A 27,993-nucleotide genomic window follows, 5' to 3' on the forward strand; every position below is an offset into this window, starting at 1 on the left:
TTTGGACAAACACCCACCAGGCTTCACTTACTCAGAATTCCGAGTCACAACCCACCAATATGCAGACCTTCAACCTAACAACCCCTGCCCCTCACCTGTAAAGCAATCTGCAGTTGAAACCTCTCCATCGAAACATGAATGCAGACTGCCACAGACTGCCACGAAAGGCGCCAGAAATCACATGCATCCCTTTGCACAGAACTATAGAAGATATTTTTTTATACAGACTGTGCACCTTCTGGCCTTCTTTTTAGACATCAGCATCATCCAGTAAAAGGCAACACTCCTTGGTGTTTACTTTTTTATTTCATTGATGCTGGAGTGGGTATTACATAAAATGCACCTTAAAGGAAAAAAAACTAACAAGGCAATAATATAGAAGGAAAAGCAGTAACGCCAGTAAACAGCTTATACGAAGGCAGAAAATCAGTGAGCAATAAAACAGTGTGTGCTGCATACCTTACACAATGACATTGCAATGAAATAACACAGGAACGGAAAGGCATGCAATCACTAGCCAGTGTCACCATGTGGAGTGCCATTTCAAGAAACATTAATACAGTGCGTAAGACACCCATCCTTCACCCTCAGACAGCGAGACTGACCTCGACGCGCAGTGAACGGGGAAGCTGGCTTCCCGAAGGAGAGCATGAAAGCTTTGATTTGTATTTTCATTGCTTTGCGGCGTGCTTGTCACAGTAGCATTTTGCACAGGCTATCTCCGGTACATGATCGAAGCACTGGGCTCCTTCGCTTAAAAGGTCCTTCCCTGGACAGTGGCCCTTTAAATGTTCTCAAGTTTATGTTGGCTTGGGTGTATGGATCCCCAACGACTGCTGCATATTCCAGGACTTGCCTAGTGAACGTCTTATAGGATGTTAGCTTAATTTCAGGTGTGGACTATCGCAGGGATTTTCTTAAAACCTAGCATACACATGCCTCACTTTTGAATCAGGAACATTCCTGTTAAATTGGAACTGATGGCCATGTCTAAGTATTTATAGGTTTCTACGAAGGATAAATGTTTACCATTAAGGCTGTACGAAAGAGTTAAGAGCTACTTTTTGCCAGTTACTCTCGTAGCTAACCTTTTTTATTTATTCATACAGTTGTCACATAGGCACGATGCCGATCACTAAGTTAGATAGGTACATGAGAGATGGCGCTATGCGCACGATGAACTTAAGGTACTGCAGTTGATCCGGCGCTTTCAACAAATACTCTGTTGTCAATGGGACAGGTACACCTCTAGTCAGGCAAACAATGTCTTGTTTTTCAATATAGCCTTTTGCAGAGCCAGCCCCACTACACTCATGTTCGCACCCAGTCCTTACTTCATTAGTCTGGCATACTCATGGTCATAGCCGGCGACATCTTCGGATTCTTCTTCCAAAGCTTGTTCGCCTTTCAAGACGCTGATCATCTTTCTTTCTTCTAATAGAGTGGGCTTTCCTATCTGAACATTGACTTTACCTTTGGACTTCTTCTTTGTGGAATAAAATCTTCTTTGTGGCAAAATTTTCTTGGTTCCTGATTGAGATTGTTGAGGTTCCTTGCTTGTCGAAGGAGCCAATCTTTGGAGGGCTTCTTCCAGTATGGGCTCAAACCAGGATGAGAACCCTGGATCGTCGGGCTTGTCAGTTAAATAACTCCTTATAGCATCCATTAGCAGGATGCACCGTTGTGCACCTGCAGGTGCTACTTTTCTTACATCTTGCAGTGAAGCAGCCGATTCCTTCAGTGTTTCAACTTCTTCACTGTATGCCTATGGAGAAAGATGGATAAAGTAATTGTAGACGTAATCAGTTAATTGGGCTTGCAAGCTTCATAGAGCAAGGCAAAGATTAGTGATGCTATAATAAAGGAACATTCTAATCAATATTTATAGGATTTAGTGTACCATCACTATAAGCAACACAGCTGCAAGGAGCCTTCTGATGATCTTTGCGGCAGTACATGATATTGCTCATTGTGTGATTATATTAGATATCTTCATAGCAAGCATGGCGTTAAAAGGCTCGTGAAAAGCTATTTGCTAAAACTTGAAAATACACATAATAATAGATACCCCATCATTCCTCGCCGCAATGCAAAAATTAAATTAAGCATGGAAGATATCGGCGATCGAAAATGCTGCCCCTCCTCTCTCTCTCTTAACTCGGCGCACGCTGGCATGGAATGAAAAATGAAGAAGATAAGCCGCGCTGGTGCCCCACCATGGTGTCCCGTCCACATAATTTGGGAGTGTCCAGTGAACGGGCACATCTAGTAAGCCCTTGTGACATCATCGGGAAGGGAGTACGCAAATATCTGCCGCCTTAATCAGTTGCAAGCGGTTGCCAGGAGCACCTTTTAAAAGACATTTTTGAATTCTAGACTCCACTCAAAATTTGACTGAAATACTCGGAGACCAGGTCTGAGGATTTAGAGTATTGCCGCAAGTACCAATTGAGGCCTCACGCCCATTCAATAGTTGCCTTGAGATCTTGCACCTTGTGCATGGCACTTTACTAGCACATTATATTTAACACAAAACTGACACCAAAGGACAGGTAATGAGCGCACTAGTAAAGGCATAGACACTGTCCATGTCCAATGCTGAATATTTTACTCGCAAGGCTAGCCACACCTGTTTGAGTGACAAGAGTCTGTAGAAATTTATTATGCAGATATCGTGCTTGGGTATTGTTTTTAGTTAAGCTACCGCAAATACAGGAGAACCTCAGCGATATGAATCCGGTTGATACGAAGTCTGGGATGATACGAATTTGTTAATTTCCCCGCCCAATGTGCATTGTGTACTTTGTGCAGAATTTCGGATGTCCTGAACATGCCTCCTGCGTCACTACGGATGGTGCAAACACGAGAACAAACTGCAACCACAGCATTAAGCACTACACACTGCCTGCATATCATTTACTTCGCAATTGTTGGCTCACTGTACGCACTGCGAGCAGTTTATGGCAGCATGTGGCCGGTGTATCATCGCCTTAGTCCAAGTTACCTGTTGCGCTGTGAATGCAAGGAGCACTTTTGGAGGTGCAAGCAGCATGTGTGCACGGCCCGCACCTTGTTTACTCCTAGATTGCTAATTGCATGTACAGGGAGAAGTTTGCGGCATCACACTGCCCGCTTATCACTGTGTTTGCGATCATCTATCATGCTGTACATGCTGCGAGTGGACCAGATGTGGCCGTACGGCTGTAAACAGATCTCTGTGAATGTCTTTCCCATGCATCTGTATTCTGATTTGCATTTGCTTTTAAACCCCGCCGTGGTGGCGCAGTGGTTACGGCGCTCGCTTACTATTCTCAAGGACGCGGGATTGAATCCCGGCCTCGGCGGCCGCTTTTCGATGGAGGCGAAAAGCAAGGTGCCCGTGTGCTGTGCGGTGTCAGTGCATGTTAAAGTACCCCAAGTGGTCAAAATTTCCGGAATCCTCCACTACGGCATCTCTCATAGCCTGAGTCGTTTTGGGACGTTAAACCCCACAAACCACCGCATTTGCTTTTAGCCCTCGGCCATTGCTAGTATTCATCATTTCTGAAAGATTGCCACTGTGGTGGCGCAGTGGCTAGGTCGCTTAACTACTGTGCCTAAGGATGCGGGATCTAACCACGGCCTCAACGGCTGCTTTTCAATGGAGGCGAAAAGCTACCACGTGCTGTGCGATATCAGTACACATAAAAGTACCCCAGGTGGTCGAAATTTCTGGATTCCTTCACTATGGCGTCTCTCATAGCCCGAGTCGCTTTGGGACGTTAAACCCCAAAACCAAGCATCTGTTTTTTGTTTGTTTTGATGATGAAAATTTTCTTCTGATAAGATTTTTTACTTGTGCGTGTTGAGATTCATATTGCCGACATTCTACTCTAGATGTATTTAATAACTGTAAAGCTTGTTGAGGCTCACACATTTCTGTGAAAAATATTAATTCCCTAAATGCTGGTACTCGCTCTATCCTTTCTTCAGTGCAAAGCTGTAGGCATATGTTACGCACCATTGATTGCCAATTGACACTGAAAAGGGCCACATTTTTTGCAGAACACTAAATGCAACTTTCTATTGATTTCTGTGCGTAAGGAAATGTTGAAGATTCATGGTGAGCAGTAATAAGTCATTTAAACAAGGACGAAAAACAAACTGAAGTTGGCCTGTATGATACTGCAAGGGTCAGTGTAGGTATGCGGCAATGTGGCAGACACTGTTAAGCATCCAAAAGGGGCTCGCGCGATGCTAGGTGAACAGCATCCACAGAGGCCATTAGGTGTAATAGAGTGAGGTTGCAATGACGAAGCCGTGTATGACAACAGAGAGATGCACCTGCACAATAACATGCTGGATGGTCACCAAGGGTCACTTCACTTATAGCAGTGCATAGTGCCAAGCAGTACAGGAAGGATGCATGACAATGTCAAATTAGCATTGTCAACCTTTGCATTGAAGTGACCAGGTGCGTGTTGTAAAGAAATGTTGAAAGGATCTGGTATTTGGTTGTTTGTTGTTCCCTCTCTCTAACAGAGGGAATGGAGGGTTTAAGTTTGTGGGGTAGAGACCAGGGTGCCAATATAGTCCTTGGGGTCCCTGCCATTTGTATGTTTTGACTCTTTTGTTGCTCTTTTTGCTTGCACATGTCTCTCGGGAGAGAGTTGTTAGTTCTAGTAAACTTGAAAGGCAAGCAGCAAGTAACCAATCTTGGTGATGCTTGCTGCAATTGGCTACAATTCGAGTGTGGCCCCAAGGCATTAAAACTTAGCTCAAGAGCCCAGTCGAGCTTTCTATTCTGTGGCTTAGCTCGGCCGAGCTAGCCAGATCCATATGTTATCCAACCTTGCTTTATATATTGTAAAGTTTTCTGTACGAACTTCTGGGAATCTTTTTGCTATCTCCAAGTGTCGCTATCTGTATTTCTTACTCGTCGTCACTCCACCTCACTGTACCAGAAGAACGAGACCTGAAATTTACTAATACCTTGTTGTGCGGTACTGAAAATATATGTTTTTCAAGCTAGAAAGGGTAAAATACCTAAATGTGAAAAATTGGATATTGCCACCACTGTCTCTTCTGACAAAGCTAACTCTGATAGCATAAAGAGTTAATTGTGTATACCCTCCAGGCTGTGCTACACCAGCAGGTGATCTGAAAGTTCTGTTTGTTCATGATGTCATGAGGCGGTAAGTGTGTCCTTTGGCGCCAAGTTGTAGACTTTAAAAATTTTACCAACAGTAGTTCCTAATATTCCTTTAAATTTTATTTACCTCAAATTGTATAACCAAAACATCCTAGAAGATGCACTTATTCACTTAGGGATGCAAGTTGCACCCTTAATAGTTGTTTAAATTTACTCTTTCCTCAGCTAGGTGGCTGTTTTACTGCTGCCAAATCGTCAGCTTGTAGTAATTGGTGCAATGGTGATATTGCTCTAATGTGAAATGATTTCTCATTTCATGAGTGGCGTGGACACAGCCTGTCATCACAGTGTGTCAGCTGAGCATGCCTGCACCTTTCTCATTAATTATAAAAAAGAATTTCTCCAGCCAAGTGTTCAAACCTCCACAATTCTCCTTATCTAACGTAAGGAGGCGCAAAGCAGGGAGAAAGAAAAAAGCATAAATATGAACTAGAGGGCTGTCCCCAGTTATAGGTAATGGAGGGCAGTGAAAGCATTTCGAAATACATGCAAAACGAAACATAGGCAATGAATGCCCTGTTAGACTCATACCAGGAAGCAATAAATGAGCCTCGAATTAGCCCTGAATTTTAGAAACAGCAAAGCAAATGAATATGCATCTAGCACACATGAGTGCACCCTTGGCATTTTTCAAAACATAGTCTCAAATAATATTTTGTTAGCTTTTTCTTGCACAAAAAAAGTTGGCTGCTAAAGTAAAAGCATACCTCTTCTGGGTGAGCTGTCAAGCCACTTCTTTCACTCTCCTTGAATACGGCGTGTTTGCAGATGTTTCTCCTTGCGCTGTCTTTGCACGTGCATCTGATGCTGTGTATGCACACTGAGGTGCATCCTGGACAGGAAAAGCTGCAACTTCCTTTACAGGCTGCGCTGTCTATCTGTAGGACTGTATAGCTCACTTGTGGACAGGACTGGGAACGTACAGTCCATTTTTGTGGTCCTTTACATGTCTTTTTGTTGTATTTTTGCTCCGACATTATGCCTAATTCTGGTGTCGCGGGCGAATGGGCTTTCTGCATTTTTGCTCAGTTTAATTAATCTTTCATATACTTTATCTCGAATAAGTCTTAGCAGCACAGAAATCAGCTTATCCACTCTTCTGTTTTGTTTTCCACCAAGGTAGCAGTATTTTATAACTCGATGGAGAGCTTCAAGTCTCATGTTTGTGTTTATATTGGCTTCCTTGCGGTAGCATGCAGCCCATGCTTCTGATCGATGAAAGTAGTGACTTATGAAATAAGTTTTAAATGCAATCAATCCATTTATGCTTGTCCCATTATCGTCACAAAATTCTGCAAATGCTTCCATCAATCTTTTGAACTCGTCTTCTTCTCCACAGTCCATCATTGTCCTGAGCGCCTGCAGATAAGTTGTGAGTTTCTTGTTTTCTTTTGCAACATTCATATTCAATTGTGAGGAAATTGGCTGCTGTACTAATTCGATAGGAATTTATTTATCCATGTGCAGTTGCACTTTTTCATTTCTTTTTATGGGCATTATTTAGTGTTTTCAGATTGTGCTTTTTTTTCACATGAAAAGAAAGGTGGGATTTTTTATTCAGAGGTTAATAAGTCAGCAGGGTAGAAGCATTATCTGTCAAGAAAATGACATTGGAAAAAATATTTAAATGGATACAGGCTGGTAGATTTACAACTGGTAAATCTATAAAGTTTTAAAACTGTACGTTCTGCAAGCTAGAGAAAAAAAAAAAAAGCATTAGCGACCGTCATTAACCTTGTCTTGACCTAAATTATAGTTATGTCAGAGATGTCTTGCTGCGTAGAAGAGCATGTGGAATGCATTATTCAATACTTCATGCGACCACAGTTATATTACAAGGATGTGCCGGTTTTATGCAAGAAAAACAATATTTTCATTGTTGTCGTACCCCTTAAGAAAAACAATATTTTCATTGTTGTCGTACCTGCTTAGGGGGATTTTTTACTATGGTAGACACATGTGATGCTGTCTAGATCAGGGGTTCTCAAACTTTTTTGCTTGGAGGAACCCCAAAAGCCTTCAAATAGTTCCAGGGACCCCCCTCCCCCTCCCCCTCAGAGCCAGTCTCATATCAGCTGCCGGGTCAAGACGGCTCCTGTGCTTCTTCTTCAGATAGGCGAGGGCTGAAAATGCCTATTCACATGCATATGTAGTTGCAAAGGGAAGCAAAATGTCCACTGCCCTTTCAAAGAGGCATGGAAACAGCGGAGCAGTCCCCATCCAAAATTTCACCAAGCCTTCACCATTAAATTTTTCTTTTGAGAGCAGTGCTTGCCCTGAGCTCTGAGGATTCTCGCGGAAGACAAGAAGACAGCCTGCGGAACCCCTGTGTTCCGTGGAACCCCGTTTGAGAACCCCTGGTCAAGATACATCTGCACGCAATCAATTGCAGCTGCCAATATTAAGCTTACTGCTGTGCTTGGCGATGATGACCAGCACACTTGCCAAATGTGACCTGCCAATTTGACCATGTCGCATGGTCTCGCGATGCTGCACAAGCCGTTGGTGAATTTTATAACAAGCGAGAACAGACACCTCTGGGGTTTGCTTCTTGTCTATGAGGCATTTAATGCTATGGCATTAATATTATTGCCATTGTGACGTGAGTGCGGACCCTTCAAGGTAGCTTCTGCTGACTAAAGTGAAATGCAGCAGCAACTCCTGGGTGGTTTGTCTGGTGCAGTCATAGTCGCTGCTTAGCTGCTTTTGATCTCTCATTGTACAGGGTCATGTTCTGTGCCATTGCTTGGGCAACACTTGAGAAATGTGCGTGATGCGACAGTGCATCATAGCCTCTCTTGGTTCTTCTGGCAACATTCACCTCTTCGAATACCTTGTGACCATGGCTATTGATAACATTATTTCAGTAATCGCATGTGTTTCTTGTTGCCTTATTCAATATTAAGCCTATTAATACATGTTGAACACACTACATTGAATGGCCATAGATAGATGATTTCATTTTTACCGAGTTCAAATTTGATGTATCGTGCTGCTCATTAATCCTGCTTCATTTTATGTTTCGTTACTTTGTTCCAGAATAAATTTTGGGCACCACTTTCTAAACTGTGTTTCATTTTGAATCAAGTTGTGACAGAATCAGTGAGTTTAGGTTCAGGAACTATTTCATTCCCTGCTGTGGCTGTTGTGGCCGCTTTTTTGATAGAAGTGAAATGTGCGATGTTAGTGAATGTTAGAGGTTCCCACGTAGTCAAAATTAATGGGGAGCCCTCCACTACTGCATCCTTTTGAGGAGGCCATACGTTGACTCTGGATGTTAAACCTCCTATGCCATGTGGTGTCCCACAAAAAAGAGGAAAATGGCACTTTTCGAAGATGAAATGTCATTTTACCTACCTTGTAGACAAATGCCTGAAGCTGCTGATCCGGAATATGTTTTCTGATGTTTTCGCGCCAGTTTCTGTCTACGTGCCAGGCGCACAACAGTTGCCTGTCTACATCTCCCATTACCAACTTCCAGGCATTATAAAATGCAGGCGCATCGTCGCTCATAAAGGCCTTGGCCGTGATTTTGCCTGTTTTTGCACGCACTGCGGCAAAGAACGCCTCCATGGCAGTTCTATCCACTCTGTTTGTAATGCAAAATGCCACTGGGCAGCCTGCTCCGAATTCGTCAACACAGAGCAGTGTCACCAGTTGGAAGTCAAAACCTGCAAAAGTTCAATGAAAAAAATGAGACTGCAGTTATGAATGTGCAGCACAAATGTTTTAATATTAGCAGTGATGTGATAGCTAGACATTTTGCAGACATTTTTTTTGTCTTGCAGTCAGACAGGCAAAAATGAATCTGCACTTGTAGCAATAGCACGTAGCCTGTATATATATGTTTAGACATCATGCGTGTCCTCCACATTTTCTCATCTTTGTTGTAAACTTCTTCCACAGTTGCTAGGTTCAGTACTGTTCTCATGATAACCACCCTCCAGATGTGTACTCCATTGCTCTTCCTTCCACACTGAGTGCTCTCTTGTTTTTTTTCCGGGGTAGCCACCTTTCCGTTATGCATTTCTGCCACAGGTATGGCCCTGGTGACTACCCACTAAAATGATTTCTGGTTCCATGTCTTTGCTAATTGTCTATAAGCATTTCAAGTAGAACGAAAGGAAGAACATGGTTTGCACGGTATAAAAAAGAACTGAACAAGGGTAAATAGGGTACGCCTCAGGTCGCAGATGAGCCAACGTTTCGACAAGTGGACTTGTCTTTCATTTGAGCATTTGATGTTGTCTGACAACTGCACATCCCACTTGAGTGTGAAACTTAGCTGATACATTTTCAGGGTAGACATTTATTATCTGGAAAAACATATTATCTGAACTGCCTTGGTTTTGAAAATTTAACTGTTCATTAGCCTTTCTTCAATTAAAATATGAACAGCCCTTTTTTACTGCTCGCAGAACTCAATCTGTATTTGCGTTGTACTTTGCATGGAAGAGATTTAATAGCAAATCCATTTCCTAAATGGCAATGGCGTGCAGAGTTTGTTTTGTTGCTTGCGTCCGGCTGCTTTGCCCCCATTACACCAGTGACCTGAGGAAAAGCTACTGCAATAGCTTACAGTGGCAGCATTTTCACTTATGCTGTGTTCTGCAGGCTTCTTGAAGAACATCTAAACTTGACTTTTTCAAACAATGTTGCTAACTGTGAAGCTGCTGTTGGCTCATTTTCCAACCTTGGAAAAGATACATTGAAGTTGAAATGGTACTTATAGAAACATCATGGCATTTCGTCACTGAAGGCAGCCTTTAAGGAGGAAAGTAAATTTGGGACCAAAAAAAACCTTACAGACGTTGTCATCTGTCTGCATTTACATTAGCCATTTGTAAAGCTTTCTATATTTGGGATCAGATATTAGCTGTAATATGATTTTATGCCTCTTTAGTGTTCATTTTGCTCATTTTTTCCAAGCAGTTTTTTTTACTATTGTGTGTTTGGATAAGGTGCAGCACATTTATGGAGCTTCCCGATAAATGAATAAAGCGTGCATTATCAGGGTTGCATTTCCTAATCCAGACTTATATCAGCACCTAAATTGACTACTCATTAATCATTTCTCTTTAGCTGAACGTTGTCGTGCTATCATATAACTGATGATGCTTTTCTTTGAAAAGTACTTCAGAGGTTTCATTCTTCGTACGTGTGCGGACAGAAGTAAAGGGAGTGCGCCATTGGTTTTTAACATTTTTTACATGCTGCCCAATTGAAACCGATAGCTGTAGTACATGCAGGCTGGGTGTAGATTCTAGCTCCTTTCGTTAAAGACAAGTAAAGTTTCATTTTTTCCAATATGGAAAAAGTAAATCCAATTTGAACAGAATAGCATGCTCAGTTTTTTTGTGGCCGCACCTTTATATTATGCTATCAACATAGACATATATTAATAATTGTTTTCTGAATATATATATATTTTTTTTTGAGATTCATTTGCAGAGAAATAAGAGTAAATGTGTAATATCTTGAGAAATAATTGACATACTGAAAAAAATACTTCCATGTTTCAAACCAGCACAAAACATTGCAAATTGACACACAAGACCTTATAGTTTCATTACATTTGACCCCAAGATAAGGAAAACAATTCACAAAATTTCCATTCTCCCTAAAGGACTATAAGCACTGGATTTTTCCTTGCACGATTTCTTGTTTCAAGTAACATTTTAGACGTTAGTGAATACGGATAACCTAATGTATTTCTCTAACTCTGCCGTATAATTAATAACTGCATATCTCTTAATGGAGCTTTGGTTTCATTTTCAAGAAATTCATGATGGCTGTTGCATGTAAGTTAGCTTTAGATCATGAGGGGTTTAAGAATGAATCTAATATAGTCGCTCATGATTTGTTTATTGTCTTCTGTCATTGAAGCAGAATTGCCTTGGCATTGTAGTAACAAGTAAAGCTGTGTATCAGCGATTTTATTGTTTTGTGGTGAAGTTCTGGTCATGGAACCGATGTGTGCATTTTAATGTGCATGTCTGTGTCTAGAACTAGAAACGACAGGTTCACAAGGCATAATGTTTTGGCATGGTGTGTGTCAGTTACAAATCATCTTTACATGAAGCAATTTTTAAAAGTGAATGAACACTGAAAACAAGCAGGGCTACTTCTCCTGTGGCAACGATAAGGCATCAAAACTAGAATATGTGCGCCAGACTGTGTTTGCACGTGCTTCCACAGCATGCTGGGGAACCTTACCACTTACATGCTCCTGGTTACTTTAGGGACACCTGTACATTTAGAATTAGTAATAGTATCCTCTTCGTGCACTTCCCCCTATACTTATATGCTTGCACCTTTTTAAGACTGCTTTCAGTGAAAGCTATATGGCATGCCTGTTAGCATCACTGCTCTCACTCTTTCCTTGAAAGAAGTCAGCTGCTAACATAGAACAGCCTGACCAACTTTTAGACAGCAATTTTGTTGCACAATCTTTCATATTGGCTTATCTCAAATAGTTTCATCATTGAATTCGTAATAGTTTGAGATTAACAAGTAAATCCACAAACTTCTAATGTATGTGATTGGAAGTTTGTGGTTGCAGTGATGTACAAATTTTAAGCCTGCTTTCATTAACCCGTATTGAGAAGTTCTGCGCACTTGCCTGTTGTTCCATGCGTCCCATCTATGCAGATACGATCACTTCCCAGTTTCTTCATAAGTTCTTCTTGCGGCTTCGTCATTATTACTAGCATGAAATCGTCATTCGTCAAGTATTCACTCCTCTTTAGTGCTTCGTGGTCATCCGGGTTCCCTTGCTGTTTATATAAGAGCACAGGATTTTCACTCTGCGTCTTCATACTTTCAACCCACAGCATTACACTTATGGCATCATTGCTGTGCATGCGCTCTTCAGTGTTGATGCTAAAGTCCCTGCAGACGTTGCGCAAATGCTGCCTTGTCAGTAGATGGAGACGTTTCCAAGATTTATCAATATTGCTGCGCACAGAGTCCAATATAGCTTCCATAGCTATACCAGCTTGTAATTTTCCTTTAAAAGAAGAATAAGTTGCAAAAGAAAGCATTCTGTTAATGAAAAACCTAGTTGCCTGAGAAACTGGCTTTTATGCTTTTTTTTTTACCATAAAATCTTATTTCTACGTTTGTTACTATTGAAAAAGGTTACAACACGTCACAAATGATGGGTAGGAATTTTCGCCATATGTGGCAAGTTAAGGGGTAAGTTTTAACAAGACTGTTGCTACCTGATGTTAGGTGTGGACTGAATAGAAGTTATTATGCAGAGCATCCTCTTTTTAGTTCCTTTTGATTGCAGATATCCTTGAGATGGCAGACACCCAGCTATAAACGACTATAGAGCACTTTGTATCTGCAAGTGACAAGTGTGTCCTATAAACCTCCTTGAGCATTGTGGTGTGAGAATAGGCTTATGCTATTGCTATTAGCGTTCTCGTGAATTCTGACCTAATGAATATCTTTTGCTCTGCTAACAGCTGTTTCAGCCAAAATTTGTCTGTGACAGTGTGTCAAGTGCATGCAACTTTATTGAAATGCATTTGAACTTTGCACCTATATACCTCTAACTTAAAGCATAGCTCTCTCATGGGCAGTGTTTATTATAACAAACTTCTCCTGTTTGCTGTGGCTGCATCATACCGGGTGCTTTACTTGTCATTATTTTAAACCCTACAAAAGATACGGTCTGTGTAGATGGATTGTACAGCAATGCGGACATTATATATGTGACAGAGCTGAGTAGTTAGGCAATTAGCTTTGTCTATTTTATGCCGTAGAAGAAGTGAACGTGATTTCCGCGACAATGCTATGTCCAGCGACACCATGTTAAGAATTTCAGTGTGGGAGACAAGCTTGAGGAACTAGAAATGCATATTTTTTGGCATGAAATATTCCGAACTGTAATTTAAAAAGCGTTGAGGTGCCGGCTAGTTGGTAATACATTTTGGAATAACAGCGCGAAGGACGAGGATGAAGATAGAAGGACACGCTGTGTTTGTGTCCTTCTATCTTCGTCCTCGTCCTTCGCGCTGTTATTCCAAAATGTAATTTAAAATCTGGACTCTGCTTTTATTTTGGCGGCCTTCATTTTCTTCTTTTAACGTCAGCCCCTAATATCAAAAAGGAAAACTTTATTGCCTAATTTTGGTAAATAATTACTTAATTACTGGGCTCTATAACATATATACTGTCCACTTTAGCGTGCACTAACATCGTGCAGCAGGCGGGCCCGCAGCTGCGTTTCGAATACAGGTGTGGATGTTATGGGTCTGCAGTGATCCCTCTCTGCAGTTGTGCACTTGTGGTGCTACAAGCATAACCTGTATATAATTAGATATTTAGAAAGGTTATGGGAATATTAAAATTTTTTATGAATATTGAAGTACACTCATGCCTTGTTAATATGGACACTTTGGTTCCCCGGAAAAACTGTTCATAAGGCAAGTTGGCCCTAGTAACGAATCACAATGAAAAAAATATTAAGAGCTAGAATTAAGGTCAGCTTTAGTGCATATCGGTGGTTAGTTATTAGACTATTTTTGGATCTACAAGACGATTACCCTGAACAACATTATGATTTAAGTAATGTTCAACTTGACGAGTCTTATGATAGCATAACGGCATATCATGAATAAATGAGTTAGCTTCTGCAACCTGTTCACATTCATGACATTAGCACTGTAGCCGGATAAGAGCTACAGAATTCAGCTGCTTACTTTGCTCAAGATACAGAGTTCTCTTCGCATTCATTCATGCGATATGAAAAATGGTAAGGTACATCGGAACTTCTTTAATCATTTACACTTTCTGATTGCATTCTTTAGAGTGCAGAAAATCATCCATCTGAGTTGGGCAGTAGAAATTTTGTTCTTATTATCTGTATTAACGTGACACAAATGCATGGGCCCCAGTGGGATCTGTATATTTCACCAATGTCCATTGTCCGGACAGTGAGTTTTCATATAATGAGACATAAATACATTGAAAAGCTTTTCTCCCTTGAAACATTCTCCACAATTCTAGTCATCCATATTAATGGGGGTCGTATTAACGAGACATGACTGTATTTCAATAACAGGAAAGAACTTTAGGGTGGCAAAAACCAAACAAAATTACCGACTGGCTACTGCTTAAGAACATGCTAAAATTCTATGCTTTGATTAGGCAGCTAGTGTGCAACGATTCATGCGAATGTGACATCCATAGCATTTTCAAATTGATTGGCATCAAAATATTCTTTTGAGGGAGAATTCCATCTCTTAGTCTAACGGGGGTGCGAGCTCTGGTGCCAGGACCCCCGACAAGGCTCCCCAGATCGCAAGGAGTTCGGCATGAAGAGGGATAACCTGAGATAGGCGGCAGGCATAACTGCCTGAGAGGGAAAGGTTTTTGTCACATACCCAGGCCATAGAGGTAAAGTCGTTAACATGAAGGTACAGTCAAGCCTTGTTATAGTGAACACATGAAAATTGTAAAATAGTTTGATATATCCTAAATTTGTTGCATAAAAAAAAGTGCCATCAAGAACAGCACTGATTGCTTAGTGAATGGACAGCAACTCACTTGATGCTGTAAAGAAATGGGGAGACATTTTATGAACTTTTAAAGGGAAACTGCACTGGTTTTAGATTTCAGTCAGTTTCGGGTGGTCAAATGATCATAGCTTGCGGTTAGGGCGCTCGACTACTGTGCCCGCGGATGCGGGATTGAATCCCAGCAGCCGCGGCAGTTTTTCGATGGAGGCGAAAAGCAAGACGCCCGTGTGCTGTGTGATGTCAGCGCATGTTAAAAATCTCCACGTGGTTGAAATTTGCGGAGCCCTCCACTACGGCATCTCTCGTAGCTTGAGTGGCTTTGGGGTGTTAAACCCCATAAACCAAGCCAAACTTACCTCTTAGCACCACGTTGAGGTGGTCAGCCGGTTCGCTGGTTCATTAGGGACTCTTTTCAGGCAGTCATTGATACCTGTGGCTTCATTAATAGTTCAGTGCCTACAAAGTGTAGGTTTGTAGGTACACCCTGCTGTCATTGCTACATAGTATGAAAAAACTGTTTATGCACCATTTTTATTTGCTCTTTGTACCCTCCTAAAATTCGTGAAATATAATATTTTCTCCATAACAAGCAAATGCCAAGAACTGTAGTGTTGCAATAACTAAAAATATTTTAAATTCATGCTAGTGTTTCAGAGTTAAAACTTAAAATAAATTGTGGATAAACTACTCACCAGCAATGGAAGCTCGTTCTGTGTCAGACAGAAACGTATGGTAGAGCCTAAAATCGTGGCCACGATGCATTTTTTGGAAGACAACGTCCATGCCTTTAGTGCTTTCAGTTGTGGTGATCCTTGCAAAGCACATGCGGCCACATTTGACGCTTTCTTGTGTTTTTAATTTACATTTTCCACTCCCTAAGAAAGAGATGCAGTAAGCATTACCTGTAATTGTTTTGATCACTTGGCGCCATCAAAAGTACACATTAAACAACACACTTCGTTTTCGGTATGAAAGATAATTTTGATGCCCCAATGTTGAGGACACAGCCACTTTTTGTCCAAGTGATGCATATTTATGAAATATCAATTGTTTTTGCTTCAGAATGTTCTGCTAATGCAACTTGATGGGTGAACAAGGTTACTGGCATGGTTCATAATGTATAAAAGGAAAATTTGCACAGTGGCACTGAAAGGTATATGTCTACTGAAAAGAAAAGAAGCTTGCTATACTAGAGCACTTATTGTTTATTATGTTTATATTACATACAGTGCTCGAACTGGGAAACGTGCGCGAGCAATAGGTATCCCGTCAATCGTGCCCACAATGCAAAACTTTGTAAGGTACCTTGAATGCCACTAAATTTATAAGGGCAATTTAAATTATGCTCCTCCCTCAACTTACCTCATGCCAGAAAGGAAGAAGGAAACAAGTCCCCATTGCATCCACATACATTGGAGCGCCCAATGACTCCCAGCAAGCCCCAGTGACATTACAGGGGAGGTTTGGGTGCAGTGCACACAGGGATATGTCACCAAGACTGGTTGCGACCGGTCTCCAGGAGCACTTCTTTAAAAATTGTAAATTGTAGGCCTCACACTTGGATACTCTCAAAGAAAACCTTACGGATTTCTTGCATTAGAACATTACTGCAAGTAGCATTTCAATGGCCCTTTAATTTGCAACAATTTTTATGTGACCCTGCTCAGACGCTGGAATCGTAAAAATAGTAAGTGATTATATGAGTTTCTTTTATAACTGGAAGTTGCCAGAACTCTTCTGTGACATCACAGCCATCATTCAGCTGTTTAAACGGAAGAAAGAACTGGAGAAACGCATCAGATATAAATTATTTAGCTGGCTTAGGGGAACTTCATGTTGTCGCTCATGTAAACTATTGGCTTACACTATTGTAAACAAAAAAAAAAAAAAACATCCAAAAATTTTGGTTTCTCTTGTTTGTTTGTTTAGAGAGCTTGTTTAGAGGAAGTATTCAGAGACTTGGAATGGGAGCAGTTAGGGATAAGGGTAGATGGAGAATACCTCAGTAATCTGCGATTTGCTGATGACATTGCCTTGCTAAGCAACTCGGGGGATGAAGTGCAAATAATGATTGATGACCTAGACAGGAAAAGTAGAAAGGTAGGCTTGAAAATCAATATGCAGAAGACTAAGGTAATGTTCAACAGCCTCGGGAAGGAACAGCAGTTTACATTAGGTAGCGAAATACTGGAAGTAGTAGGCGAATATGTCTACTTAGGACAGGTAGTAACCGCAGATCCTGACCATGAAAAAGAAATAACAAGAAGAATAAGATTGGGATGGAGCGCATTTGGCAAGCACTCGCAGATTATGACTAGCAGCTTACCGGTATCGCTCAAGAGGAAAGTATACAACAGTTGCATCTTGCCTGTACTCACCTATGGGGCTGAAACGTGGAGGCTAACCAAGAGAGTTCTACTTAAGTTGAGGACAACCCAGAGGGCTATGGAACGAAAAATGGTAGGGGTAACATTAAGAGATAGAAAGCGTGCAGAGTGGGTCAGAGAAATAACTCAAGTTACCGACATTCTAGTCGAAATTAAGAAGAAGAAATGGACATGGGCAGGACATGTAGTGCGAAGAGAGGATAACCGATGGTCGCTGAGGGTAACAAACTGGATTCCAAGGGAAGGAAAGCGTAGCAGGGGGCAGCAGAAAGTTAGGTGGGCGGATGAGGTTAAGAAGTTCGCAGGGGTCAAGTGGATGCAGCTAGCACAGAACCGGGTTAAGTGGAGAAATATGGGAGAGGCCTTCGCCCCGCAGTGGGTATAATCCGGCTGATGATGATGATGACTGCTCTAATGCATGCATTTATTATGGCCATGTTTACTACTGTAAGCAAAAAAAAACATATCCAAAACAGTGGGCATTAATAAATGCATGCATTAATGCCCATTTTTTATTGGAAAATGGGCATTAATACATACATGCATTAAAGTGGAGAAAGCAATATTTTTGGATTTTTTTTTTTTACATTAGTGTGTACTTCAACAGAGGCATAAACTAATATTGTTCGCCTGCAGTAATGGCAAGCTCAGCCCATTTTGAATCATTGGAATACGCCATATTTACTGGAAATAAACCGGGCTGCATGTTTCTGAACACTATCAAGCTCATTTATGCTTAACTTTGCGTAAGTGTTCGATGCAGAACAGCCACATTTCACTGTGAAAGAGTTCTGCATCGTTATTTAAAAATCAGTCTGGGACAATAAACCGATTTTGGAGAATATTGTTCGGTGTTAAAGCACTGTTATGTAATAGATTAGGAATCGCACCTGTTGGGACAAATTTTCCGGATCGATGGCAGTGGTAGTGTGTCACCACTACTCCTGAAGGCTTGCTGATCTTCCCTCCTGATGAGATTACAAAACGACTTTGTGTGTCGCCTTCCATTTTTTCCTTCCAGTCCTTGAAGGCTGTCAGATAAAGAAATTGTTTGGAACATGATGCCATTACCTCCAGGTCTTGCTGCACAAGAATTTCGTTACTGAAGTAATGTTATTTTTTTCCTTTCCCTGCAGTATTATAGTTCCTTTTTTAACCACATTTTAGCAGCAGAAGAATTTGCATAGATACACACAGTGGCTTGTAGTAAAAGCTCGTTAATTGGATCTTCACGGACCAGGAAAACAATTATCCCATGTTCGAATTATCGAATGGCCTAAAAAAAAAAAAAAACTGTCAAGAACCATTTGCATTACGGTAAATTTACCGTATTTACTCGCGTAACGGACCCGCTCGCATAGTGAACCCACTCACCTCCGATTTTTGCTTAAGAATATGAAAAAAAAAAAAAAAGCGCCGGTATAATTAGCGCGTCTTTCCCTTTCGCACCATCCACAACGCATTTGTTGGCAGATGCTGCACAGCGATAACATCACGATGTAAGAGGGGAAGTGAAGCCTCGTTTTCAGTACATTTGCTTTATCATGCCATGGGCGATTGGGGCCGTCTACTGCCACTCAGATATTGGAACGCGCGGTTCTAAAAGTCAGCATCATAATCCCGGCTGACCACGTGCACGTGCGGACATAAGTAAACGGAGCACGCTTTTCCGTTCAAAGTAAAATCACGCCTTCTGCACTGGAGATAAGCAGAATAATTGTCCAAGTAAACAGGCACTGGCATCTACTACCGGTTCGCACATACCACGACTGACAATTTCAATTATGCAACGCGTGAAAAAAAAGAAAAAAATTTAGAAGCAAAAAGCGTGCTCTGTTTACTTTTTGTTCGCAGGGGTACGTACGTCCGTTGACGAAACTGGAACGATGGGCGATTCTCGCAAGAAAATAAAAATCCGCGTAACCCGTAGCGCGCGCCCGTCCGACATAGCATAGCCTCTAGCTATGAGGCTTTTTCTTCTTTTTTTTTTTTTTTTGATATAGAGGGAATTAATTCAGTGCCCACTGAAGCTGCTCGTCGTTTTAAAGAATCTCATCGAAATGAACACGGAACTCAAGTGCCAGACACTGTCATCTCACTCGTAATGCCCTGCTTTTGGTGATTGTGTAATCATCGCAAATTCGCGTCTAGTTTGTAAACGTCTTTTGCGCTTGTGGTATTACGCTTAGCGTGTAAGTTCGAAAACGCAGCTGCACTCTAAAAATGACTTGTTGTGGACACGCCTTTCCCGCCCGTAGCGTCATGTTTAGTGTGTAAAATTGGAAACGAAACTACGAGAAAAAAATAGTTCTGACAAAATCTCTTCGCTCTATAACGAGAGGGATGCCAAAGATTTCGTTGGAATCAAATGACGCCACTTTAAAGCGGCACACGCAGTTAATACGATGAACAAATTCGATTGAATGCCTCCGATTAAGCGCTTCGTGAAGTGCCACGAAGTTGTTACATGCCGTTTCCTAAAGTATTGCTCATAAACCGCCTCAAGTACGCCCGCTCGCGCAGTTTCTCACCTTGTTTCGACGAGTGAAGCCATGGCCGTCAATGTAGCATCTCTTTGTAAGTGAAGAAACGTTCTTCGCTCTTTCGGCTGGGACGTACTGAGTTTCGCACATGCCTTTTGATTTGAAAACTTCTTGCTACAGAATACTTCTTCAGGTTCCTCCATTATATTTAACACCCGAAACTCGGGAAGGACTGGAACTCCGGAGGTATTTGAACCGCAAGTCGCCGAGTTCGCTCATGAAATACTAAAAGCACTCATGCGCACCGCTCTCTGTGGATTCGTGTGGTGCAGTATGTTCGGCTGACCACCACTCGTGCCAATCGGCCTTGGAACCATGCACGATCGCGTTGTTCAACGCGATAGAAGAAATATTTCTTGACTGTCATCCTCCCCCTTGATATTGCTTGTCCAGGGTTCAAGGATGCACCGCGTGGAAAGTGGCTGTGCGCGTTAAGGCCGCATTTCGTTAATCGGCCGCGCTTTCCCCTCCTGTCCCTGGTCTCAACGGCCGCAGGATCTTAACAAAAACGCATCTAATATTTTGCTTCTGGGCATATTTATGAATATATCGCAATGACTCGGTCCTGTCAGTGCTCCTAGGTTAAACAGAGGCTTCGCATCCATCCATGCGCCGAGAACGTACATTACTGCCCGGTACGAACCCTACGGAGAAATCATCTTAGAAACGGCATCTCAATCTTTCACAGTTACATCGGTGCTGCACCATAAGTAACGCGCTGAGCAGGGAAGGTCGAAATAGCGACGCGGGGTTGTTTCGGTCGGGCAACGCCGTTTGTGGGAAAAGGGCCGTACTGCATTCGTTCTCCGCCGCAATGAGATGTAGAGTTCATTTGTGCTTTCACAAGTTCTGTTTGGTGTCAGAAGTGATTTAGTTTCTTCGGTGCTCCTTTTTCTTGCTTTATGTATTACCGGGTCACGTGGGGTCGCTGGAAGAACCGACCGGTGTCTACCTGATGGGCCAATCCAAGGAGACATGAATCTAGTTCTGATGTTCTGGGTCCTTCAGTCAGAAGAAAACAGCCTCTTCCATTTTATTTCACCAGACTGTTTCAAAGCACATTGCCATGTTTAGTGCACATTAAAACTATATTTGGCCAATGGATGCTCATTACCTATACTGCCACAGCTCGACTCAGAGGGAATTTTGATCCCACCTTTCACCAGCACCGCGTGTAACTATTTTTGTAAAGCATCTAGCACACTAAAGAAAAAAATGGCCAGGGGGGGGGGGGGGGGGGGGGGGGGGCATCTAGCGAGAGTACGAAAACAAAATGTTGATTCAAAAGTAGACGCAGGAAAAAAGATTAAAAGAAGAAAAGCAACCAAAAATTGAAAGGGCAGGTAAGAAAGCTAGTCATAAGGAAAGAAAACTGATGAGCGAGCGTGTCTTCAGCCCGTGATTTGCGCTTTCTATGGGCTGGCGATGAATCGGTGGTTTTAGACACAATATTTTGATTAAGGTAGGCGATGACTCGGGATATTAGGTTATATATTGAACAGAGCAAACTTTATAGTATTTTGACGTTCCAGCATCCATAAATGTTAATTTTGGTAATCTAGGGCTACACTGCGGCATTATGGAATTCAATTCTGCTGCGCGTTTCCCGACCTGCTGACGCCCGAAATAAATTTCACATTACCACCTCAAGTTATATTACCACTAACACAGAAATCATAACTGACGCACCTCCTACGCTACCTGACGACGGGAAGGTGAGCCTATCGACAAGACATCATAAAAACAACCTTGCTGTATGTAGTCATGGGCAATATGAGCTATAGCAAAGTTTAAGCATTCATTTATTGATTACTCTATAATTTTGTTTGACAAGAACAGATTATTTATTTCTTTGAAGAGGTTTCCTTTGGATGCATAACATCTGTAGGTCGCCATCATATTGAATAGAGAAATACCGAGAGTGTTCGCAATTTTGTGCAAAAAGTTTGATCTTTCCCATATTGCTCATGACTCTACATGAATGGCCCGGAAAGATACCGAAAAATTCCAAGAGCCGCATGATTCTAAAACAGTACCACAACATAGTGCGACACATTAGCAGTGGCGCCTCATTACAAACGGCCCCTTTGCGTTATGGGACGCTTTCACGTACGACAAGGACGGTACTCGTGCGGTGAAGCATCCTCAAACCGCAACGATTAAGCGTACTCACAGTGGAGGAAGCACGTGGATGCAATAGAGAAAACTATGGATAGGCATTGGAACAACTAATTAAAATACCAGTGACGCTCTCTGCAGTGTCTGAAACGTCGTGAATGACCATATAACGGGCGCATAAAGTTGTCCCTGAGTATGGCAAATTTTTGTGACTTCGCATTTTGGCGCTGTGTGGCGCAAATTTAACAAATTTCACGCTTATGGTGCCGAAATATGCAGCTTTATCAAAATGGCGCAGTTGTCGCACCCCTGCACTGCATTCTGCACCTTTTTCACTCATCACAGCTTTGGCAGTGCTGCAAGGCACTGCTGATATGGTGACAGTTTAGGGGGTCGAAAATAAACAAGCAACTGTGAACTCACTACTCTTTTGAGACGCTTGCAGCAAAGGGGCAAGTAAGTAGAATGTGATTATCATATAAAGCTGCCTGTGTGTGGAGAAAAGGAAAACTTGGTGATGGTAGTTAAGCGTTCTTGTTCCTTGTGGGGAAGATAACTACTATTATGCCTACTAATTGTCCATCTATTCCCCACCAAATGTTAAGGAAAAGTACACAGCGGTAAACGCACTTAGGCGCACACACCACCAGAACGAACCCAGCTTAGCCTGAGCGTCGTCTCAACACTGCGCACCGTAACAATATATATAAAGTCTGCTTTCACAGATCTACATCAGTACCACAACATGAAGGGCAAGCACACGGCTTAAGTTATGCACCAAATATTTTGCCACGCTAAAGGTAATGATTAAATAATGAAAGCCAATAGTAGATTGTCACATTTCTGGTTTGTGTGTCACCTTCATCAATTTAAAATACTTTAAAAGAGTAGTAGTTATGGGATCTTATTGCACATTTTGTTTTCAACCCCGCTGCGTTGGCTGGGAGTTTGACGCCTGGCTACTGAACTGGAGTATGCAGGTTCAAATCCTACCTCCGGTAGCTGCGTTTCGATGAAGGCAGAATGGAGAGGTGTGCTTGCGGTGTCAGTGCGGGTGGTCAAAATTACTACCCAGCCGTCCACTACACCTTCCTCCTTTCCTTTAGGGCAGGGTTTGCACGAAGTGATATATACTGCACCTTTCCTATAAATGCTGCTTCCTAACATTCCTTGTTCATTCTCGTTTTAGGAAGCCAAGCCTCTCTCTGGCATGCTGCACCAATTCTGCAGTGTTGAAATGGAGTCAATCGCCACCTCCGAGATACTGGACTCTTGACAATAACGCATTGTGGCGGTTCTCACGGGGCTCCGCTCTGACCACATCCGTGCCAGGGAAGAACCGAGGTCAAGCTGTTTATTTGGAGTGTCGAACATTCTTCCTCGGTGTCGTCTCAGCCAGGATCCAGTAGCCTGTAAATTATGTGGTGGCATCGTTTGTTTTTTTTTAAGATGCAGAAAGAGATCCGTCCCGCAACGGCATCAGTAAAAGGGCTGTGACAGGAGCGGTCAAACTTCGATGCAACGATTTCCCACAGACATCCATAGCTTTGACCAACTTGTGACTTGTCCGAATGTAATGAACTTTTCTTTTAAATAACTTTTGGCTTTTGTTTTGATAAGCATTTTCTTACTTTTAGTGTTTCAAGTTTGCCGTATTTCTTCATGGTGTGGCTAAAAATAGTACTTGATGTTAGTTCTAGCTGATATGTAAATTTTCCTCAAGGCACTCTCTCCTGTTTTACTTGCAGTCCTGAAAAAGAAAAAAAAAAAGGCATACCAGGTTTCGTATATTCTGAAATATTCTTTTTTGTAATTTTTTTTTTGCCCGGAACTTTCTCATGACATCTTGCACAGTATTGTGCATGACGTCATGCACAATACTGAAGGCTGTGGAAAACTAGTTTCCTCTTCCTCCTCTACCACGGCGTTCGCTGGAGTGGTGTTTGTCAGCCGGGGAAGGGGTGGGGGGGGGGTTGAAAAAATTATATATACAGTGCCGCTGTCTTATGCCTGTAGTGTGGCTTTGCAATATGTAATCACACATGTGTATTGTATACCATTTTTTGTTTCTAAGTTTTGTACTTTGCAGAGGAATGTACCTTCTGCATTTATGTATATCACTGCTGTTGATAGTTTTTGCAGGGAGCTGGAACCTTTTGTCAGGCCCTTGGTGCCTTTAGTCCCAGCCTCCCCTCGCTGAGAGGAGAAATAAAGCTTATTCAATTGAAATAGTATTCGCTTGCATGGAAGAACATTTTATAGCCACAGCCTGGTATATGTTATACCAGGATGATTTATAACTTCTTGATGCCCCAGGAGAGTAAATATTTCGGTCCTTGGTCAAATGGTCTATCTCCACGTTAAGTTGCACGTACAGTCCTAGGTCTGTGCTTGTACCTGTAAGAGAAAAATAAAAAAAAAAAATACAAATTATCTCACTTCTCATCTCTGCTTGGCCGGGCCCCTTTGTTTACTGCAGTGAACAAAAGTGCCATGTGTAAAAAGGAACCAGCTCAACAAGAACCGATTTGCATTAGGCTGCCTGCTTTCCTCGCTACACTTATTCACACCTGCAGGGACTTTGTAATAGCATAATGTTAACATTTTCAACGTTTTTTTCTTTTTTCTTTTAAACGCGCGCACGTGACGTATAAATGAAGTACCCGGTTGCAAAAGAACTGAGCTGACCTAGTTGGTGCATCATTTTTTTTTTTTTTAATACACAGCGCAACAAACATAGGACAAGCGAGTAGACGGGAACAGCGCTGACTATCAACTGCACGAAATGCACTCCTTGCACTCCCCTGTTCAAAGAAACTACAGTGTTGTATAAACACAGAGAAATTAAAACGAGAATTAAGAGGCCTATCTCATTCACAAGAATTCTGACAAATGCGTAAGCACCCCATCTGTTATCATTCATCCCCGAGAAATCTCATATCATGACGAAACTGGTTAAAGTGAAATGTTTTATCTGCGAACATGCGCACTTGGTTGTCAGAACATTGTTGTATATATTCGTGTTCTTTCAATAAATCATGCAGTTGATAGTCAGCGCTGTTCCCGTCTACTCGCTTGTCCTATGTTTGTTGCGCTGTGTATTAAAAAAAAAAATAAAAAAAAAAGGTACCCGGTCTAATCCGCACTCTGGAAATCGCGCGACCTGTGGTCATGCATGCAGTAACCTTTCTCAACAGTTTTTAAATTACGTCCGCTGCTCCGAGTGTTTAATTTTTTTAATTATTTATTTATTTTTTTTTTTGCGTAGAATTGGAAAAGAAAAAAGCTCCACACGTTGACTTCAAAGAGGGCGCCGTTGTAGTTGTATTTGCATGCAGCAGACGGCGACACTGACCTATTAAAGCACAATTAAGATCGCATTATATGTTATCTGAATAATATTTCGCTCGTAACGTTATTTGTTAAAAAAAAAAATGCTTTCGCTTGTAAATGTGCTGTGAGGGTGCAGTGTTCTTTTTCTTTTTTTTTCTCCCCCTCATGGCGCCGTCGCCACTGCCGTCACGCCGTGTTCAGAAGTGTGTTTCAAGTCTATTGCCCCGCTCGTAAAATGCTTTCCTGCAAATTATAAATGCAACTCAAGTATATACAAGTCTATGCCCAAAATTTATCACTGACGCAATGTCTGCGAGTCGAGACCGAGAAGCGCAATGAACCATCTCGGTAAGTTCGCTACTATTTATATCGCTGCTTTCGTGCTATGGGGAAATACATTGCTGCACGACGCAGTGTCAAAGGCAGAATATGCCCTGAGCCACAGTGCACTAAGCATGTTTCGTTTCGTAAATTGACTTATAGAGGATAACACTTGTTATTGCGTGCCTACTGCTTGAGCCTACGCGAATGTTGCGAACTGCTGCTGAGATCGAGTTGAAAGGCGCGCTGTTGCCTGATATTTTTTTATTGTTCTAAAAAACCTCAAGTTCGCTGGAAAACACTACTGTCACTGCAGTAAGGAGGTCCCGATACAGCCTTGAGCTCTGGGACCTTCTGTATTATTTATGTAATACCTGTTTTCATGAATAAACAAACTTTCTTCTTCTTAAACTTTCTTTCTACTGAAGCCGTCAAAAGTCTTTAGTACCGCATCTTTATAAAATTGACCGGTTTCTTTCACACACTACCACATAACCGAATTTTAAATCCCACTTTGTGAAGTGTCTGTCTAGTGCTTCGACCCTCTGATAAGGAGTAATGAAAAAAAAAAAAAAAAAAAAAAAAAAAAAAAAAAAAAAAAAAAAAAACGCTGTTTGCACTATGCATTGGAGTAATGTATTCCTATATGCCTCGCATATAGTGCGAGGCAGACGAGGACAAGAGACGAGCCCCCATGTAAAACATTCCATAAAATGTTTGCGAAAAAAAAAAAAATTGGGCGAAAGTATGCCGAAGTGCACAATTGGCTAGACGCAATTACGTTTTTGCAAATGCAACTAACTGCTTGTAGGCTATCACTCTCGTGTCCAGTGCTGGAGCACGGTGCTCCATATAGCAAACTTCAATTGGACAACAGCCCATGCATTTTTAGGTAGTGTTCGTGATCACCTGCCCTTTACGCTAATCTGGCTGCGATTCTTTGCTCCTAGGACATGGCAGGTGCAGCAGGTCTCGTTTTTTTTTCTCTCTTCTTTTTGCAGTGCCATGAACCATTCTGCACTGTGGCAGATACCTGCGTCAGAAATCCCTTGATGTTAGACCTAAAGTGCAGGATATAACACATACAACCTTGGAAATATGGCTGTCATTACCTGGCACCTGACTTCAATGAGAACCATTCCAAGTCCTAGCGTAAGCAGTGCATATGGAATTAATATATGGTAGCATATAATATATATTGCAGTAGCTTAACTGGAAATATTAAAGGTACCGTCTAGCTGCACAGCTGCAGTCAGTGAGAGACAGGCACGTATCACAGTTGCCGCCGTCACCGGGCAGCGTTGTACAGTGTTGTACTCTGAAGTGAGCACTTGCATATTGCTGGCATGCTGTCAAATGTGGCCCCCCTCTGTTAGCTCCAGTCACCTAAGCCTACACGGAGAGCTGATGTGCGGTGCTCCTCGCCCCATCGTGCAACAGCGCAGTTGTGTGTCCCTAGTCCTTTGTCCTTGTCTGCCAGCGCTGTGATACCATAACGTTTGATAACCACCACCAACTACCCCAGCAGCATACCTTATACAACAGCTTGTGCTAGTGCTAAAGGTACTAGTGCTGCAGAATTTTTTTTTTTTTTTTCCAAGTGCTGAAGTTGCTCCCACGGCCGTTAAATAATTGCCTTTAGCTTGCTGACTATTTTGGCTTGTTATAGGACTACGACACCGATGTACTGAATCTTTAGTAAGCATTGGATTTGCCAGAGGTATCAAAGAGTGTTTTAATTTCTCAATGTTTACTGTTGTGTCATTTCAGTATGCACAATTCGCACTATACACAGAGCTGTTTTGATGCATCAGTTCACAATGTTCACATGTACTCTGCAGAGCAATGACACTGAAGACTTCCAGCAAGCCAATTCGGATGTAAACATTTACCCAAGGAAGCATTTGATGAAGGGCAGCTCAGTGACAACAGTGAAGGAAATGTAAGAAATTGCAGAAAGCAGGCCTTGTGTTTTCTCCTTTTCTTCTGCCACATGCATGGTTCACCCATGAGTATGGCTTACCAATATCGACCCATCATTGGCTCCGTGGCTTTGCTTCTGCAGAGAGTGGTCCTTCGTCAACATGCAGACATTTTTAGCCACCTCAGGCCTAAAAGCTTCACAGGCTCTATAGGGCTGAGGTTGGTGGAGTGCGAACCACCATTCACTGCGACAGCTTCATTGTCGAGTTGGGAACAGGAGTCATTTGGGCTGGTGTAAACGAAGCTTCAATTTCTACTTACCGTCCACCAGCAATCACAGAATCCGTGCTTACATCGCTTTTTTCTTATAGTGTCAGAGGAAAATTGAGTTTGAACCACAGCAGTGGGAAAAAAATCCCTTTCAACTTCGAAATTGAAATATTTCGCCACTAAAGTCTTTTGCTGTCATACAGGCAACAACAAGCACAGGCAATGGCATAAGATTAGATTTTGGTAACATAAAAAATGTGATCGAGCTGTCAGTGTCCCCTTTAAGGGAACAGAGTAGGCAAAATTTCTGGAAAAAAAATAATTGATGTTTTATTTTTTGTGCAATTTAAAATCCCTACTCCATCCTATACATAGTC

The 27,993-nt window shown here is 41.9% G+C and overlaps 2 protein-coding genes and 2 long non-coding RNA genes across 15 annotated transcripts in view; 2 read left to right on the plus strand and 2 right to left on the minus strand.

Annotated features, from left to right (window-relative positions):
* The window catches only part of LOC146175291 (uncharacterized), a 37,802-nt gene extending 13,300 nt beyond the window's left edge, over positions 1–24,502 (plus strand). The window contains exons 3-5 of one of the 4 annotated variants that reach the window (XR_014702197.1): positions 6,531–6,563; positions 22,959–24,116; positions 24,153–24,502. This is a non-coding gene — a long non-coding RNA (uncharacterized LOC146175291). Of the gene's footprint in view, positions 1–5,116; positions 5,175–6,530; positions 6,564–8,230; positions 8,294–12,485; positions 13,106–22,958; positions 24,117–24,152 lie in introns of those variants that run through there. The other 3 variants (XR_014702198.1, XR_014702196.1, XR_014702199.1) reach the window with 3 other exon arrangements.
* Positions 281–8,859, minus strand: LOC146175292 (uncharacterized). Its single transcript, XM_084584723.1, has 3 exons — positions 8,549–8,859; positions 5,899–6,550; positions 281–1,765 (listed from the first exon to the last, which is right to left on the minus strand). Exons 1-2 carry the CDS (start codon positions 8,762–8,764, stop codon positions 6,134–6,136), a joined length of 633 nt encoding a protein of 210 aa, XP_084440849.1. The 5' UTR covers positions 8,765–8,859; the 3' UTR covers positions 281–1,765; positions 5,899–6,133.
* The window catches only part of LOC146175293 (uncharacterized), a 30,730-nt gene continuing 26,721 nt past the window's right edge, over positions 23,985–27,993 (minus strand). The window contains exon 5 of the mRNA XM_084584722.1: positions 23,985–24,166. Coding sequence (XP_084440848.1) covers positions 23,985–24,166 — 182 coding nt within the window. The remainder of the gene's footprint in view (positions 24,167–27,993) is intronic.
* LOC146175294 (uncharacterized) overlaps positions 24,977–27,993 on the plus strand; it is a 28,283-nt gene continuing 25,266 nt past the window's right edge. For 2 of the 9 annotated variants that reach the window (XR_014702191.1, XR_014702192.1), the window contains exons 1-3: positions 24,985–25,450; positions 26,425–26,575; positions 27,265–27,365. This is a non-coding gene — a long non-coding RNA (uncharacterized LOC146175294). Of the gene's footprint in view, positions 25,451–26,424; positions 26,576–27,264; positions 27,386–27,993 lie in introns of those variants that run through there. The other 7 variants (XR_014702187.1, XR_014702193.1, XR_014702188.1 and 4 more) reach the window with 7 other exon arrangements.

The sequence above is a fragment of the Amblyomma maculatum genome, chromosome 11 (assembly GCF_055883805.1).
Source record: "Amblyomma maculatum isolate TAMU_Amacu chromosome 11, ASM5588380v1, whole genome shotgun sequence".
In the NCBI taxonomy this organism is placed as follows: domain Eukaryota; kingdom Metazoa; phylum Arthropoda; class Arachnida; order Ixodida; family Ixodidae; genus Amblyomma; species Amblyomma maculatum.

Excerpts from the sequence above, each read along its gene's own strand:
- LOC146175292 (XM_084584723.1), bottom strand. The coding sequence starts at position 8,764 with ATGGAGGCGTTCTTTGCCGCAGTGCGTGCAAAAACAGGCAAAATCACG. Across the intron at positions 6,551-8,548 it reads TTCAGGCATTTGTCTACAAG|GCGCTCAGGACAATGATGGA; the intron begins GTAGGTAAAATG and ends ACTTATCTGCAG.